We start from the raw sequence: 18,208 nt of genomic DNA, 5'->3' as shown, positions 1-18,208 counted from the left end.
TGGAGAGGAGGGAAAGGAGGGGGGGGTGGAGAGGAGGGAAAGGAGGGGGGGTGGAGAGGAGGAGGGAAGGGAGGGAGGGGGGTGGAGAGGAGGAGGGAAGGGAGGGGGGGTTGGAGAGGAGGAGGAAAGGGAGGGGTGGTGGGGGGGAGAGAGGGAGGGGAGGGGAGGGGTGGGGAGGTGAGGTGGAGAGAGACATAGGGAGGAGGGAGGGGTGGAGAGGAGGAGGGGTGGTGGGGGGGAGAGGGGGAGAGAGGGAGGGGAGGGGAGGTGGAGAGAGACATGGGGAGGAGGGAGAGAGGGAGGGGGGCATTGGGAGCGGAGGAGGGGAGGGGTGCGGGAGGGGGCATGTGGAGGGGAGGGGGGCATGGGGGAGTTGGGAGGGGAGGGTGGAGACTGATGTTTACGGTGGAACCTCTCCCTGTGCTGAGATCCCGCTGCGGAGACCCATGGAATCGGGGACAAAGCGACTGAGGGAGAAGATCAGGGAGAAACTGCCGGTGACGGGACCACAAGCAGCGAGTGCCTACGAGCTGGTGCGATGGTACTGCTACCACACCAACACCCATGGCTGCCGCAGGATCGTGGTGTCGAGAGGCCGGCTGCGCCGGGCAGCCTGGGTGTTGCTGACATTTGGCGCGGTGGGCATCATCTTCTGGCAGTGCGCCCTCCTCATCGCCTCCTACTACACCGCCTCCGTCACCATCACCGTCCACTTCCAGGAGATCACCTTCCCCGCCGTCACCATCTGCAACAAGAACCCGTACAGGTCAGTGTCTGCGACCCTCGACCCCTTGGACCCTCGATCCTTAGCCTCTCGCTATCTCTGCACTCTGCGAAGTCCAATAGAAAGTCTTTCATGACCTCAGGACGTCCCAATTACAGCCAATGAGGTACTTTTCAAATGTAGTCACTGTTGTAATGTGGGAAACGCAGCAGCCAATTTGTGCACAGCAAGCTCCCACGCACAGCAATGTGATAATGACCAGATAATCTGTTTCAGTGATGTGGGTCAGGAACAAATATTTGTCAGGACACCGTGGAGAACTCCGCTGCTCTTCTTCGAAATAGTGCCATGGGATCTTTTATGTGGGGCCTCGTTTTAACGTCTCATCAGAAAGATGGCACCTCCGACAGTGCGGCACTCCCTCAGTACTGCCCCTCCGATAGTGCGGCACTTCCTCAGTACTGTCCCTCCGACAGTGCGGCACTCTCTCAATACTGCCCCTCCGACAGTGCGGTGCTCCCTCAGTACTGCCCCTCCGACAGTTCAGCGCTCCCTCAGTACTGTCCCTCCAACAGTGCAGCACTCCCTCAGTACTGGCCTTCCGACAGTGCGGCGCTCCCTCAGTACTGCCCCTCCGACAGTGCGCGCTCCCTCAGTACTGCCCCTCCGACAGTGCGGCACTCCCTCAGTACTGCCCCTCCGACAGTGCGGCACTCCCTCAGTACTGCCCCTCCGACAGTGCGGCACTCCCTCAGTACTGCCCCTCCGACAGTGCGGCACTCCCTCAGTACTGCCCCTCCGACAGTGCGGCACTCCCTCAGTACTGCCCCTCCGACAGTGCGGCACTCCCTCAGTACTGCCCCTCCGACAGTGCGGCGCTCCCTCAGTACTGCCCCTCCGACAGTGCGGCACTCCCTCAGTACTGCCCCTCCGACAGTGCGGCGCTCCCTCAGTTTGCCCCTCCGACAGTGCAGCGCTCCCTCAGTACTGCCCCTCCGACAGTGCGGCGGTCCCTCAGTACTGCCCCTCCGACAGTGCAGCACTCCCTCAGTACTGCCCCTCCGACAGTACAGCACTCCCTCAGTACTGCCCCTCTGACAGTACAGCACTCCCTCAGTACTGCCCCAACGACAGTGCGGCGCTTCCTCAGTACTGCCCCTCCGACAGTGCGGCACTCCCTCAGTACTGTCCCTCCGACAGTACAGCACTCCCTCAGTACTGCCCCTCCGACAGTGCGGCGCTCCCTCAGTTTGCCCCTCCGACAGTGCAGCGCTCCCTCAGTACTGCCCCTCCGACAGTGCGGCGGTCCCTCAGTACTGCCCCTCCGACAGTGCAGCACTCCCTCAGTACTGCCCCTCCGACAGTACAGCACTCCCTCAGTACTGCCCCTCTGACAGTACAGCACTCCCTCAGTACTGCCCCAACGACAGTGCGGCGCTTCCTCAGTACTGCCCCTCCGACAGTGCGGCACTCCCTCAGTACTGTCCCTCCGACAGTACAGCACTCCCTCAGTACTGCCCCTCCAACAGTACAGCACAACCTTCTGACTCACTGAACCGTAGCTAGCCCATGACTACAATTCTGCTCCCGTATCTGGGGAGGCCCCTCTCTCTCGCTCCTGCACAAGAAATGGCTTATTGTCTGGTTGGGGATCTTTCTCTCACTCCCAGCCTCCACCCTCTATCTCTCTTCCGCAATCCTTTCTATCTTATCGATACCACAATGTTCAGCGTTCCTCCGACACGCCAAAGATCAAGGCCTACATGCCCATCCTCCCGGCATCATCACAAAGATGTACCGAAGACTCACTGCACCACCTGTGACTCTCGTTCCCTTTCCCAAGACTTCAGAACCATCAAACGCCTAACCTCCCTCACTTTCCTCTTACAATCTATAAGCTTTTAAACCCCAAAACCCACTATTTCTCTCCCCTCCTCTCTCATTCTCCAGCCCTGGTTCTCTCCTGCACGTGAACCTTGACCCTTCATCTGGTGTCAGTCATGACTCAGTAACACTCTCGCCTCTGAGTTAGAGTATCGGGATGTGGGTTCAAGCCCCATTCAAGAAATTCGGCTGACATACCAGTGCATTACTGAGGGAGAGCTGCATTGTCAGAGGTGCCGTCTTCCAGATGAGGCATTAAACCGAGGCCCCGCCTGCTTTCAGATGGACTATAAGATCCCATGGCACTATATCGAAGAAGAGCAGGGGAGTTCTCCCCGGTGTTCTGGGGCCAATATTTATCCCTTAATCAACATAACAAAAACAGATGATTTGGTCATTATCACATTGCTGTGTATGGGAGCTTGCTATACGCAAATTGGCTGCCGCGTTTCCCCCATTACAACAGCGACTACACTCCAAAAGTACTTCATTGGCTGTAAGGTGCTTTGGGACATCCTGAGGCATGAAAGGCGCTATATAAATCCAAGTCTTCTTTCTCCCGCCAAGGCTTTGTGTCGGTCCCTTCATACTTTCCCCACTGTTCTTTATCCTCTTTATTTCCAACTCCAGCAACATCCTTTTGCCACCAGACAAACCTTACTTTAACCTGCGGGTCGGAGATAGGGAGCTGTAAGACAGAGATCGACAGTTTCTTAACCGATAAGGGGATAAGGGGTTATGGGGAGCCGGCAGGGAAGTGGAGCTGAGTCCATGATCAGGTCAGCCATGATCTTATTAAATGGTGGAGCAGGCTCGAGGGGCCATATGGCCTACTCCTGCTCCTATTTCTTACTGTTCTTATTATGTAAGGCTGCTGCACTGACCTTCCAACCCGCACTCCCAACGGAGAACTGGAGGCAAAGGGGTCCCGGGTCGGGGATAGAGGTACAACACTGGGGGCAGATTAACACATGGACCCCTGCTCAGGGGGAAGTTTCACTTGACTATTGTATATTGTGATTTCTGATTATAAAGGCAGTGTGTAAACATTCTTCAGGTCTATTTCTTCATGCATTTGACTACACTTGTGTGTTTTAATGGATTGGGGGAGGGGTTGTGCAGGGGATGGGGTGGGAGCCCAAATCTGCTTGTTGCCCAAGCCACCAAGAATTCTCAGTTGGGTTGTGACTGCGTACTCCACTCTACACTCCCCGGCTCATCACATTTAGGACCGAGATGAGGAGACACTTCTTCACTCAGAAAGTTGTGAATCTTTGGATGCTGTGAGTCACTGAGTATATTCACGGCTGAGTTGGTTAGATTTTTGGAGTCTCGGGTAATCATGGGATATGGGGATAGTGCAGGAACGTGGAGTTGAGGCAGAAGATTGGCTGTGATCTTAATGAATGGCGGAGGAGGATCGAAGGACTATATGGTCTACTCCTGCTCCTATTTCTTATGTCCATATTCATTCACTTCAGGAGTGGAAGCAAATCTTCCTCGATTCTGAGCGACTGCCTATGATGATTCATTCAAATACAAATTAGCTAGATTTCTTTCTGAAAATAATATTTTGTGATTTTGGGACACAGTATCTGGGTAATGTGAGATGTGCCGTGTGGTGAGAGAGCTTGCGATCTCTGGTCCCCAAAGTTCTCCCCCACTGGGGGTTTTCCTCACCTCATGTCTGGGTCTGTTGTAGACCCATTGATAGAGACTGATTGCTGGGATTGGTCAATAACTCCATTATCATATCATGCGACTACCAGGATGGTAGACGGGAAACTAGAGGGACCTTGACCTGTGTTTGTTGAGCAATTCCTACTGGCCCTGGGTTTACCCGTGTCTGTTCACAGATACAACGCAACAAGACATCTCTTTGAGAAGCTGGACCAGGCGACTCAGATTGCCATCAAGGAGCTGTACCACATCACAAATAGTCCCAACAGCAGCCAGGCACAAGCTCAGAGCGAGGCCATCGCGGAGGGCCAAGATGACGGACTGTTCTGGAACATTCCGTTGCTGCGGATCGATCTGATGGACCGGGAGTACAGCATCGTGTCTGACCTCATCACCAAGAGACGTCACCGGGTCAACGGGATGGTGAAAACCCAGTCCTTCAGCAGTGTCGACACACACAACCGAGCCAAACTGGTCGGCTTCAAACTGGTGAGTTACACCTCCAGCCTCCCGCTGTATAACAAGGCTCGGGAGTCCCGGATCTAACCTGGGGAGGGGGCACTGACCGGGGCAAGCGAGAGGGGGGGGGGCACTGACTGGGGGGAGGGGGACACTGACCGGAGCAAGCGAGAGGCGGGGGGGGCACTGACTGGGGGGGGGGGAGGGGGACACTGACCGGGGCAAGCGAGAGGCGGGGGGGGGCACTGACTGGGGGGGGGAGGGGGACACTGACCGGAGCAAGCGAGGGGGGAGGGGGACACTGACCGGAGCAAGCGAGAGGGGGGGGAGGGGGGAGGGGGACACTGACCGGAGCAAGCGAGGGGGGGGGGGGGGGCACTGACTGGGGGGGTAGGGGAGGGGGACACTGACCGGAGCAAGCGGGGGGGGTGGGGGAGGGGGACACTGACCGGAGCAAGCGAGGGGGGGGGGCACTGACACACTGACTGGGGCAAACAAGGGGGGGGGAATGACTGGGGCGAGGGGCCTGGCACTGATGTAACGTTGTTGCTGCAGCCTCTGATGGACTCTCTCTGGTTTCCCTCTCCCCTGTGACAGTGCGACAAAACTGATGATAAAAACTCCACGTGCGTCATCTACACATTCAACTCGGGCATAACCGCCATCCAGGAATGGTACCGGCTGCACTACCTCAACATCATGGCACAGGTGCCACAGCAAACCAAACTGCAGATGGGTTACTCTACCGATGACCTGGTGTTCAGCTGTCTGTTCGATGAGCTACCCTGCGATTCAAGGTTTATATATTAAGCTTCATATGTAAATACACCTCCTTAAATATTAAGCCATGGCTCAGTGGGTAGCACTCTCGGCTCTGAATCAGAAGATCATGGCTTCAAGTCCCAGTGCAGAGACTTGAGCACAAAAATCTAAGCTGACACTCCCAGTGCAGTACTGAGGGAGCGCCGCACTGTCGGAGGGGCAGTACTGAGGGAACGCCGCACTGTCGGAGGGGCAGTACTAAGGGAGTGCCGCACTGTCGGAGGGGCAGTACTGAGGGAACGCCGCACTGTCGGAGGGGCAGTACTGAGGGAACGCCACACAAAAGGAAATCGGTTTCCATATTCACCTCTATCAGTTTAAACACCTCGGTCAGCTCATCCCTCAATCCTCTGTACCCCGGGGCAGATGGCACACCCACGTGGGCCCTCTCTCCGAGGCCGGATACAGGCCGTCCGAATGGGACTTTGTACTTTCTGCCCGATGACCACTCGCCCTGGCCGGGTGCGCTTTCCTGTCCAGTTGCTGAGGTCTGTGTCCTTCTCTCTCCCTGTTACAGGAACTTCAGCAGGATGCACCATCCACTGCACGGGAATTGTTTCACCTTCAACGGTGGAGAGAACGGCAGCGTCCTACGGACCAGAACCGGCGGCAGTGACAATGGTAAACCCACCCCACAACATCATTTACCTCCAACAGAGGCACAACCTCAAACGTTCATTTTATACAACATCTTACTTTGCTAGTGTGACCCTCCCTTTACCCTGGGTCCCCGGGTGTGGCCCTCCCTTTACCCTGGGTCCCCGGGTGTGGCCCTGCCTTTACCCTGGGTCCCTGGGTGTGGCCCTGCCTTTACCCTGGGTCCCCGGGTGTGGCCCTGCCTTTACCCTGGGTCCCCGGGTGTGGCCCTGCCTTTACCCTGGGTCCCCGGGTGTGGCCCTCCCTTTACCCTGGGTCCCCGGGTGTGGCCCTGCCTTTACCCTGGGTCCCCGGGTGTGACCCTCCCTTTACCCTGGGTCCCCGGGTGTGACCCTCCCTTTACCCTGGGTCCCCGGGTGTGACCCTCCCTTTACCCTGGGTCCCCGGGTGTGGCCCTCCCTTTACCCTGGGTCTCCGGGTGTGGCCCTGCCTTTACCCTGGGTCCCCGGGTGTGACCCTCCCTTTACCCTGGGTCCCCGGGTGTGGCCCTCCCTTTACCCTGGGTCCCTGCTATTATATCCTACTATCAGCTAGTGGCACAGAACAGGGCCCAACTCTTGGTCTTTTGGGATCTGATTAGCTCTGCTACTGGCTGCATTAACTCTCGGAACCCCTGGGAAACCCTCAGAAACCTCTTGCCTCATTATTGGGGTCTCGGGGAATCAAGAGATATGAGGGTCGGGCGAAAAAGTGGAGTTGAGGTCGATGATCAGCCATGATCTTGCTGGATGGCAGAGCAGACTAGAGGGGCCGAATGGCCGACTCCTGCTCCTAACTATTGTGTTCTTATGTATTTTCCATCTCCCATTCCAGCCTTATTTCTCTTCCCTCGCCTCCAGCAGTTTCCATTTGTCTCCGAAGTTCTGCTACAATTATAACCACAAGGTAGATGACCTTTGTGATAGACTCCCGTCTTGCACATAAACGCTGACCGATCACCATCTCAGTTTGTTACTCGCTCCCGCCCATTGTCCTCATCAGCTGTTTTGAACTTGACACCAAACACTCTGTCACCGTTCGACGGGTGTGAGAGCATGACTGCCGTCAGTAGCAACTAGAATGGCCCCCTTGGGCAACACAGAAAACAGGCCATTCGGCCCATCGTGCCCCTGCTGGCTCTCTGGAAGAACGATCCCTTTGGTCCCTGCCTTTCCCCAGACTAACGTTCCTGCTCAGCTGTGTGGCTGCACGGCCGAGCAGCGCTCTGGAGGTCCCACGCATGCAGGGCCGCTCACCGGTGTTTAAATGGGAGAACCAACACACGCGCAGAAATCTGATTGGGCCATGCAGCGGCTTAAAGAGACCACGCTCAAAAAATAAAATTACAGGAACATTGCTCCAGACCTTTTTGAAATGTTTTTTTTTTCCCAAGTATTTATCCACTTCCCTTTTAAAAGGTGTTCTAGATTCTGCTCCCTCCACTGTTTCTGGTTGGGCACTCCATATCCTCACAGTCCTCTGCTTAAGAACATTTCTTCAACCTCTCCCTTTGTTGCTAAAGTTTATGTCCTCAGTTACCTACTCACTGCCCAGCAGAAATAGTTTGTCCTATATCAAGAACTTTAATAATGTTGAATCCTCCTTCTAACCACCTCTGCCCTACACAACAAAGCCCCAGTTTCAGGATAGAACGGGAGAAAGCGAGGTGGTTGGCGGTTGTGGGGGGAATGATTTAAAGGAACCAGGAGCATTGGCGATTGATGGCTGGCGTTAGCCGTGGCTCAGTGGGCAGCACTCTCGCCTCAGAGTCAGCAGAAGGTCGTGGGTTCAAGCCCCACTCCAGGGACTTGAGCACAAAATCCAGGCTGACACTCCCAGTACAGTGCTGAGCAACATTGCACTGCCGGACGGGCCGTCTTTCGGATGAGACGTTAAACCGAGGCCCCGTCTGCCCCCTCAGGTGGACATAAAAGATTCTCCAATCAACATCACAAAAACTAGTCGCTATCACATTGCTGTGTGTGGGAGCTTGCTGTGCGCTAATTGGCTGCTGCATTTCCTACATTACAACTGTGACTGCACTCCAAAAGTACTTCATTTGCTGTAAAGCGCTTTGGGACGTCATGAAAGGCGCTATATAAATGCAAATTTCTTTTTCTGCGACCTCACAGGCCTGAAGGTGACTCTGCACCTGGATGGGAATGAGTATAATCCATATCTGGTCACCTCGATGGGAGCAAAAATTGTCATTCACGATCAGAATGAGCAGCCCTTCATTGAGGATGGAGGGATTGAGATACAGACTGCGACCGAGACGGCCTTGGGCATCGACATGGTAAACCACCCAACGGGATCCCACCCACCAGGGCTGGGGGAGGGGGGGGATTGAAATATAACGCATGAGCTAATGATCCCGGTCCGACCGATACCACCACAAACCTCACCGTGTTCTACTAACCAACTCCCAACTTCCGAGCAGGAAAGCACAGACTTTGAGGTCACCTGACCAAAGATTCTTAAGGCAATTGACAAATCTGTGGTGATGCAATTTAAAAATATTGTTTGTTAGGAATAAAAAGGGAAGTGAGGGGTGACTTAATCACCCAGTATAGATGGGCTCAAGGGGTAATTGGATGTGTTTTTGGAGAGAGAGGGGTTGTGGAATGGATCAGAAAGTGAGTGAGCGGGGTTGAAGGATATAGGGAGAGGGTGTGTAGGTGGGATTGGGGGATATGGAAGAGGGTGTGTAGGTGGGATTGAGGGGGATAGGAAGAAGGTGGGTAGATGGGATTGAGGGATATGGGAGAGGGTGTGTAGGTGGGATTGGAGGATATGGGAGAGGGTGTGTAGGTGGGATTGAGGGATATGGGAGAGGGTGTGTAGGTGGGATTGAGGGATAAGGGAGAGGGTGTGTAGGTGGGATTGGGGGATTTGGGAGAGGGTGTGTAGGTGGGATTGAGGGATATGGGAGAGGGTGTGTAGGTGGGATTGAGGGATATGGGAGAGGGTGTGTACGTGGGATTGGGGGATGGAGATGTTGGGGAGGTGGGATTCAGACCTATGATCGGGTGATCTGATTGGTTCGGTGTGTGTACGAAAGCTTGCTGTATTGTACTATATTTCCCACATTGCAACAGTGACTACACTCAAAGTACTTGTTTGGCTGTAAAGCACTTTGAGACGTCCGGTGGTCATGAAAGACGCTATATAAATGCAAGTCTTTCCTTCTTTCTAACGGGTTAACACAGGCGTAGAAACAAATCCCAGGAATGTTGTCCGTACACGACCCTGGTCTTGTTAGCTGTGATTTGCCTCTACCTGAAGACTCTCGCAACTCCAATGGTTTCCAAAGTGCCTGTTTTGCTGTTGTTTCAGACGGTATCGCAGAAGCTGAGCAGCCCGTACAGCGACTGTACGGCGGACGGACGCGATGTGCCCGTCACAAACCTCTACAACAAGACCTACTCATTGCAGGTGAGGCTAATCTCCCCGCCAGCCAGCGGCACATGCCTACGGTGAGAGTGACGGCTGCAGACTAACCCGGCTGACCTTCTGTTCTCCGCACAGATGTGCCTGCACTCGTGCTTTCAGATGGAGATGGTGCGGAGCTGTGGCTGTGCCCACTATGAGAAGCCGCTGCCAGCGGAAGCAGAGTACTGCGATGGCATCAAGTACCCAGGATGGGGTGAGTTCACACAGCCTCTGTTACCTCCACGTGTGTAGCATATTATCTTTCACCCTCAAAGCCTCCCTGATAAAGTGCAACATCCCCACTGACACCTGGGAGTCCCTGGCCAAAGACCGCCCTAAGTGGAGGAAGTGCATCCGGGAGGGCGCTGAGCACCTCGAGTCTCGTCGCCGAGAGCATGCAGAAATCAAGCGCAGGCAGCGGAAGGAGCGTGCGACAAACCAGTCCCACCCTCCCCTTCCCCCAACCACTGTCTGTCCTACCTGTGACAGAGTCTGTAATTCCTGTATTGGACTGTTCAGTCACCTGAGAATTCACTTTTAGAGTGGAAGCAAGTCTTCCTCGATTTCGAGGGACTGTCTATGAGCATCCTATCACATCCAAAGATCGCCACACAGCGAATCACTTTGAAGCGCGTTGACCTGTTGTGTCGGTAAATGCAGGGGCCATTTTGTGCACAGTAAGATTCCACGAACAGCAACAAGTTGAATGTCCAGATTATCGTTTGTTTGTGGGTGGTAGTTGGGGGAGGAATGGAAAGCTGGAGGGAGGGATCTGATCAAGGCGTTTAAAATGATGAAGGGATTTGGTGGGGTAGATACAGAGAGAGTATTTCCTCTGGTGGGGAAATCCAGAACAAGGGGCCATAACCTTAAAACTGGAGCCAGGCCATTCAGAAGTGAAATCTGGAAACACATCTCTACACAAAGGGTAGTGAAATCTGGAACTATCTGGATTGAATTCTGCGTTTATATCGAGCGGGATTATTGTATTATTGTGCGATTGTTTAAGGAACTAATTTACTTTTCCCACAGTTTCCTGCTATTACCAGCTGCGTGACCGCTTTATTCAGGAACAGCTGGTTTGCCAGAAGATTTGCCGACCTGCCTGTCAGTAAGTTCCTGAGGCCCGAAACTGGACCATCCTGCCCACCTCCGACCACAGGGACCACACTTCAAAAATACTTCACTGGCAGTAAAGCGCTTTGGGACATCCTGAGATGATGAAAGGCGCTCTAGAAATGAAAGTCTTTCTTTCTCAAGTGTGAGAGTTATCTGGAGAGTCCCATGAAAGATACAGAACCCCACAGAATTCCCCCAATCTTTACAGCACTGCACATTCTCAGCACTCGATACAGAGAGAAACTCCTGCCTCCCAACCTCCCGAGCAAACAGTGTACTGGGCCAGTGTCCGGTTCAATGTTCCTATGTTTCTGTTAATTAGTGAGCTGGAGTAAAAACCAAAGCCATTGCCTTTGGTCCCCTCCACAAACTCCGTTCCCGAGCCACTGACTCCATCCCTTTCCCGAGCATCTGTCTAAGGCCGAACCAGACTGTTTGCAGCCTTGGGGTCATATTTGACCCTGAAATGAGCTTCCGGCCACATATCTGCAGCATAACTAAAACCACCTACTTCTACCTCCGTAACATCGCCCGTCTCCACCCCTGCCTCAGCTCATTGCTGCTGAAACCCTCGTCCGTGCCTCTGTTACCTCCAGACTTGACTATTCCAACACACTCCTACCCGACGTAAACTTGAGGTGATGCAAAACTCAGCTGCCCCGTGTCCTAACTCGCACCGAGTCCCGCTCACCCATCACCCCCTGTGCTCGCCGACCTATATTGGCTCCCGATTAAGCAACGCCTCAATTTCAAAATTCTCATCCTTGTTTACAAATCCCTCCATGGCCCTCGCCCCTTCCCTATCTCTGTAATCTCCTCCAGCCCACAACCCCCCCGAGATGTCTACGCTCCTCTAATTCTGCCCTCTTGAGCATCCCTGATGATAATCGCTCCACCATCGGTGGCCGTGCCTTCAGCTGCCTGGGCCCCAAGCTCTGGAACTCCCTCCCTAAACCTCTCCGCCTCTCTACCTCGCTTTCTTCCTTCAAGACACTCCATAAAACTTACCTCTTTGACCATGCTTTTGTTCATCTGCGCTAATCTCTCCTTATGTGGCTCGGTATCTAATTTATTTTTTGTCTTCTAACACATCCTGTGAAGTGCCTTGGGATATTTTCCTACGTTAAAGGCGCTATATAAATGCAAATTGCTGTTGCGTGATCTTCCCACAGTTCCAAGGAATGGACAATGACCATCAGCGTGGCCCAGTGGCCTTCATCACCATCTGAGGTGAGTAACATCACGGCCTCCAGTAACTGGATTGTTCATTTATAGTCAGAGTGCATCAGATGAGAAATCTGTTTCAGGGGAAACATTGTTGGGGAGGGAAGTAATGTGTACAGACACCGACACACTCATTCACACTCACGCACACTCCCGCTCACATCCACCCTCACACACACACACATACTCAGTCACAAACCCAGTCACATCCATGCACACTCACAAATACAAACGCATTCACACCAACTCACGTGCTCACTCACACGCACACATTTAAAGTTGCACACTTACAGTCACAAACACACACACACACAAACTGACAACTGAGACATACACACACCCACTGACACACACCCATACAGTCACACACACACCCACACACTCACAGTCTCACACACACACACACACACCCACAAATACACCCACAAATACACACCCATACAGTCACACACACACACAAACAAACACACACCCATACAGTCACACACACACAACACACACAGTCTCACACACACACACACACACACCCACAAATACACACCCATACAGTCACACACACACACAAACAAACACACACCCATACAGTCACACACACACCCACACACTCACAGTCTCACACACACACACACACCCACAAATACACCCACAAATACACACCCATACAGTCACACACACACACACACACACACCCACAAATACACACCCATACAGTCACACACACACACAAACAAACACACACCCATACAGTAACACAAACACACACACACCCACAAACACACACCCATACAGTCACACACACAAACACACACCCATACAGTCACACACACACACACACACAGTCCGCTGCATTGGTGAGTTTGTGTAACTTATTTCCGGGATTGGATGAAATGGGTGGAGCAGTGTGTGTGGAAGGTTTTGAAAGGAGTTGGATTGAGTCGGTGATGGAGTGTATTGGACCTGGTGACAGGGCAGAGAGTGAAGCAGCCCGATGATGGAGGTACTGATCTGTGCCCCTGCTGATCCTTGGCTGGAGCTGCTGAATGCGATGGGATAACCACACCCTTTGTCCTTCCTCCAATAGGAATGGATTCTTCGTCTGCTGAGCTGGGAAAAAGGGTTCCATGGAAACAGAACGCTGAGAAAGTAAGTTCTGATTTGTAAACTCGCCCTAATCTCCTGAGGGTGCGGCCTCACCATCGCGGGATGGGTTCCACAGGGCCGGAGCCCCCTCGTGCCTCACCCCAGTGACATCCTTTGTGCCGAGCCTAGGCAGCAAGTGGCGGTGAGCAATTCAACCATGGTAGAATCACACGCACACATGCTCACTCAATACCACACCAGGCAAGGTCTTTGTTAACCAAGTGATTGGGCCCACCAACAACAGGCATTTAAACAACAAACAGATGGGGAGCAGTTTGGTCCATTGGGATTGTGTTCACTGGGAGTGAATGGGAAGGGGTTTGGGTCCATTGGGATTGTGTACACTGGGAGTGAATGGGAAGGGGTTTGGGTCCATTGGGATTGTGTTCACTGGGAGTGAATGGGAAGGGGGTTGGGTCCATTGGGATTGTGTTCACTGGGAGTGAATGGGAAGGGGTTTGGGTCCATTGGGATTGTGTTCACTGGGAGTGAATGGGAAGAGGTTTGGATCCATTGGGATTGTGTTCACTGGGAGTGAATGGGAAGGGGTTTGGGTCCATTGGGATTGTGTACAATGGGAGTGAATGGGAAGGGGTTTGGGTCCATTGGGATTGTGTTCACTGGGAGTGAATGGGAAGGGGTTTGGGTCCATTGGGATTGTGTACAATGGGAGTGAATGGGAAGGGGTTTGGGTCCATTGGGATTGTGTTCACTGGGAGTGAATGGGAAGGGGTTTGGGTCCATTGGGATTGTGTACAATGGGAGTGAATGGGAAGGGATTTGGGTCCATTGGGATTGTGTTCACTGGGAGTGAATGGGAAGGGGTTTGGGTCCATTGGGATTGTGTACAATGGGAGTGAATGGGAAGGGGTTTGGGTCCATTGGGATTGTGTTCACTGGGAGTGAATGGGAAGGGGTTTGGGTCCATTGGGATTGTGTACAATGGGAGTGAATGGGTTTGGGTCCATTGGGATTGTGTACACTGGGAGTGAATGGGAAGGGGTTTGGGTCCATTGGGATTGTGTTCACTGGGAGTGAATGGGAAGGGGTTTGGGTCCATTGGGATTGTGTACACTGGGAGTGAATGGGAAGGGGTTTGGGTCAATTGGGATTGTGTACACTGGGAGTGAATGGGAAGGGGTTGCATACATTATAACAATGACTACACTTCTAAAAGTACTTCCTTTGCTGTAAAACGCATTGGAACGTCCTCAGGTTATGAAAGGCGCTATATAAATGCACTGGGATTCCAAACAATGGGAGTAAAGGGGAAGGGTTTAGTCTATTCTATACCTAGTGTCTAGTAGCCATGTATATAACAGTGCACAGACTGTACTGAGACTTCATGGTCTTATTTCCACTTGACAGGAATGAATTGGCCAATCTGGCCATCTTCTATAAAGATCTGAATATGAGGAACATCTCTGAGACAGCTGCGAATAATGTAAGTATTGGAATTATGCTCATTGGACTCCCCCCGATGGCCCAGAGAGATCATGGTGAGGGCTTGAGCCAAACACAGCAGGGAGATCCCAGTTAGTGGCCAGGTCTGTGCTGAGTTTGTTGATCTGGGCTGGGACAAGAACAGAGGCTCATTGGTCTCCGTGCCGGTGAGGAACATCGCTGAGGGTTCCATTCAGTGATGCAGACCAGAAGTGGACATAACTGGGCGTCAGCTGACCACAGGGATCGGTCTTGGCTGTGATGCCTCTGTGGTGGAATAGCCGGATGACCATCAGCCTCGAGGCTCACACATGAATAATAGTCTGCAGATAGAAATATGCATCTCTGAAACTATGCTCAGAGAGCAGTCAAGGGGGCTGAAATTCCCGGTCCGAAACAGGCCCGTTACCGCCATTTTGCGGCGGCCATGTGGCAGAATCCAGTGGCCGCCGATTTCTGGTTGAATGGCTGCTGCAAGCTAAATTAGGCGGGGGGGGCGGGGGGGCGGGGGCGTTCTGGTGAGCCCCCACTTCCGTCCTGCCGTAAGTGCGTCATCAGTGCGCGCACCGCCGAGATCGCCCACCTCCGTCTATATTCAGCCCGGAAAATCGATTCCCCGATGAAGCTTTCTCCGTCGTGCACCTTCTCTTCTCACCGCGAGCCCTGGCCTCACGGCGGCCATTAAAGGCGAGGGCATACTGCCACGACCGCCATTTTATTTGTTTTGCTGGCTGAGTTCCGTGTCGGCCGGACTATTGTGCCCCTCAGGTTCGGCCGAGCCATCAACAGGCAGCCTGCCCACCCCCCCCCCCCCCCCCCCCCGTCTTGGGTACCAGGCCACTGGCCGGCCGAGACCCTCCCCTGGTGGCCCGGTGGCTGATCCTAAATAATCGGCGACTCTCTCCCCTTTAAAGCAGGGGAGAGACGCGGTGACACACACACGCGCGCAATGATGTCATCACCGCTCCGCCGCTGAGTGACAACAACAACTTGCATTTATATAGCACCTTTTAATGTCGTAAAACATCCCAAGGTGCTTCACAGGAGCAATTATCAGACAAAATTTAACACCGAGCCACACGAGATATTAGGACAGGTGACCAAAAGCTTGGGCAAAGATGTCGAGTTTCAGGAGCATCTTAACGGAGGAGACAGGAGTAGAGAGACGGAGAGGTTTAGAGAGGGACCTTCAGAGCTTAGGGTCGAGCTACCAAAATCACGGCCGCCGATGGTGGGGCGATTATAATCGGGGATGCTCAAGAGGCCAGAATTAGAGGAGCGCAGACATCTCGGAGGGTCGTGGGGCTGGAGGAGATTACAGAGATAGGGAGGGGCGAGGGCCATGGAGGGATTTGAAAACAAGGATGGAGAACTTTGAAATCGAGGTGTTGCTTAACCGGGAGCCGATGTAGGTCAGCGAGCCCAGGGGGGGGATGGGTGAGCGGGACTTGTACCCATCAATGTCCGTGTAGACATCTAGTCCAGATTCTTCACTGTCTTGTGTCGATAAAGTTGGCCACTTTCTGCAAGTGAACATTAACAGCCTGTGCTGCTTGCGATAAGACCCAAACAAATGGCTCATTCGTGAAGTCAAATACTGCAGCTACAGGAGGGTAGAAACTGACAAAGGGGTGCGGACCCCAGGAGTCTGGTACAGTGCCCCGATTGGGGTCTGCACCCAAAGTCCCAACCCGCTCCTCCCGCCCCTGAATCCAGTGGTCCGGACCACAATCGGTGACTCTGCAGCCGCGCTAATTCCTCCACCTCTCCCGTTGCAGGTTGTCACCTTGCTCTCGAACTTTGGTGGCCAGCTGGGCCTGTGGATGAGCTGCTCTGTCGTTTGCATCATTGAGATCGTGGAGGTGTTCTTCATCGACATGTTCCTGATCGCCGCACGGAGAGGCAGGCAGGCCGCACGCAAGTGGTGGCGGAAGGAGCAGGAGCCTCCGGTGCTCAGGAGCGCGGTTAACGCAACGCCCTTCTACATCAGCGATGAAGACCCACCAACATTCAACTCCGCCCTGAAGCTGCCCCGCCCCCCTGTCCCAGACACCCTGCCCCGCCCCCCTGTCCCAGACACCCTGCCCCGCCCCCCTGTCCCAGACACCCTGCCCCGCCCCCCTGTCCCAGACACCCTGCCCCGCCCCCCTGTCCCAGACACCCTGCCCCGCCCCCCTGTCCCAGACACCCTGCCCCTCCCCCCTGTCCCAGACACCCTACCCCGCCCCCCTGTCCCAGACACCCTGCCCCGCCCCCCTGTCCCAGACACTGCCACTGTGCAGTCCTGCGGTCATTGATTGCAGCGTTGCAGGACTGTTTAATAATATGTTAGTTTGGCAGTAGAATGATCCAGTGCAGGAGGTGGTGAGCCAGTGCCAGAGGGGAGGAGGGGGGCAAACTAGTGGAAGGGAGGGCGAGCCAGTGGAGGGGGCTGTGAGCCAGTGCGGGGGGTGGGGGGGGGTGAGCTAGTATGGAGAGGCGAGCTAGTGGAGGGGGAGGGGGGGGAAGAGAGGGTGAGCCAGTGCCTGGGAGGGGCTGAGCCAGTGCAAAGGGGGGGGGGCAAGCTAGTGGAAGGGAGGGTGAACCAGTGGAGGGGGCTGTGAGCCAGTGCGGGGAGGGGAGCCAGTGAACAGAGGCCAACTGTACAGCATGCTAGTCAAGGCGGGGGGGTTGGGAGCCAGTGCTTGGGGAGGGGGGGGGGGGGAGGGAGCCAGAGAGGAAGCAGTGGAGGGGGAGGGAGCCAGTGGAGGGGGAGGGGGAGGGGAGAGCCAGTATAACACGATCATTCCAAGTCAATAATTCCATAAACTGTACGGTCTTCTCACCTTGTATCTTTGCGATCCGATCGGTAATAAATGCTTTTCCAAACCATTGCCAAAAGCATTGAAACTACTGATTGTCCAGTCCAGTCTGTACAAAACAAGTTCTTCCATGTTTGACTCTCTCACATAACCAAAGCCACGGATTACACATCTTGTTTGAGAGGGTAGAATATCTATCGTGTTAGCTTGCTGCCGCAGCACTGCCTGTAACTGGTGTCTAACTTCCTTTATTGTAAAAATAAATGTGATTTAAAACCCCGAATGATTCACTCCTGTCTGGGACTGTACACCCCGTGTGTCTCTCAGTTTGCCTCTCTGTTTAAACCATTGGTGAGCTTTTGTCTGGTACCCGTGGAGGCTGTAGAATGCTCGGTGTGATCTCTGTACTGCCCCTTAGGGACAAAGTGTTTCCTGACCGCGCTTCCTCTAGTCCCCATTCACAAATTCTGCATACGTCAATAATGGCTCAGATTAGAATCTCTAGCAAGGAATAACTAACAGGCTGCAAAAGTGGACCAACACCTGGGATTGTTCTCTTTGGAGCAGAGAAGGTCAAGGGGAGATTTAATTGAGCTATTCAAAATTATGAAGGCTTTTGATAGAACGAAAGACTTGCATTTATATAGTGCCTATCATGACCACTAGACGTTTCAAAGTGCTTTACAGCCAATTAAGTATTTTTGGAGTGTCGTCACTGTTGTAATAGAGAAGATAAGGAGAAACTGTTACCCCTGGCACAAGGGTCAGTAATTAGTTTTAAGGTGATTGGTAAAAAAACCAGAGGGGAGATGAGGAGAAATTATTTTTTACGCAGCGAGTTGCT

At 53.6% G+C, this 18,208-nt stretch overlaps 1 protein-coding gene across 1 annotated transcript in view; it reads left to right on the top strand.

The window, feature by feature from the left end:
* The first annotated feature begins 446 nt into the window (after positions 1 to 446).
* Positions 447 to 18,208, top strand: part of LOC139225810 (amiloride-sensitive sodium channel subunit gamma-like) — a 54,004-nt gene continuing 36,242 nt past the window's right edge. The window contains exons 1-12 of the mRNA XM_070856655.1: positions 447 to 766; positions 4,465 to 4,777; positions 5,345 to 5,544; positions 6,087 to 6,190; positions 8,338 to 8,501; positions 9,542 to 9,640; positions 9,734 to 9,851; positions 10,670 to 10,748; positions 11,929 to 11,986; positions 13,062 to 13,123; positions 14,489 to 14,564; positions 16,342 to 16,605. Coding sequence (XP_070712756.1) covers positions 447 to 766; positions 4,465 to 4,777; positions 5,345 to 5,544; positions 6,087 to 6,190; positions 8,338 to 8,501; positions 9,542 to 9,640; positions 9,734 to 9,851; positions 10,670 to 10,748; positions 11,929 to 11,986; positions 13,062 to 13,123; positions 14,489 to 14,564; positions 16,342 to 16,605 — 1,857 coding nt within the window. The remainder of the gene's footprint in view (positions 767 to 4,464; positions 4,778 to 5,344; positions 5,545 to 6,086; positions 6,191 to 8,337; positions 8,502 to 9,541; positions 9,641 to 9,733; positions 9,852 to 10,669; positions 10,749 to 11,928; positions 11,987 to 13,061; positions 13,124 to 14,488; positions 14,565 to 16,341; positions 16,606 to 18,208) is intronic.

This window comes from Pristiophorus japonicus, chromosome 15 (assembly GCF_044704955.1).
Source record: "Pristiophorus japonicus isolate sPriJap1 chromosome 15, sPriJap1.hap1, whole genome shotgun sequence".
NCBI lineage: Eukaryota > Metazoa > Chordata > Chondrichthyes > Pristiophoridae > Pristiophorus > Pristiophorus japonicus.
Note: the sequence above shows the minus strand (reverse complement) of the source record. Positions and strands in the feature narration are given on the sequence as shown.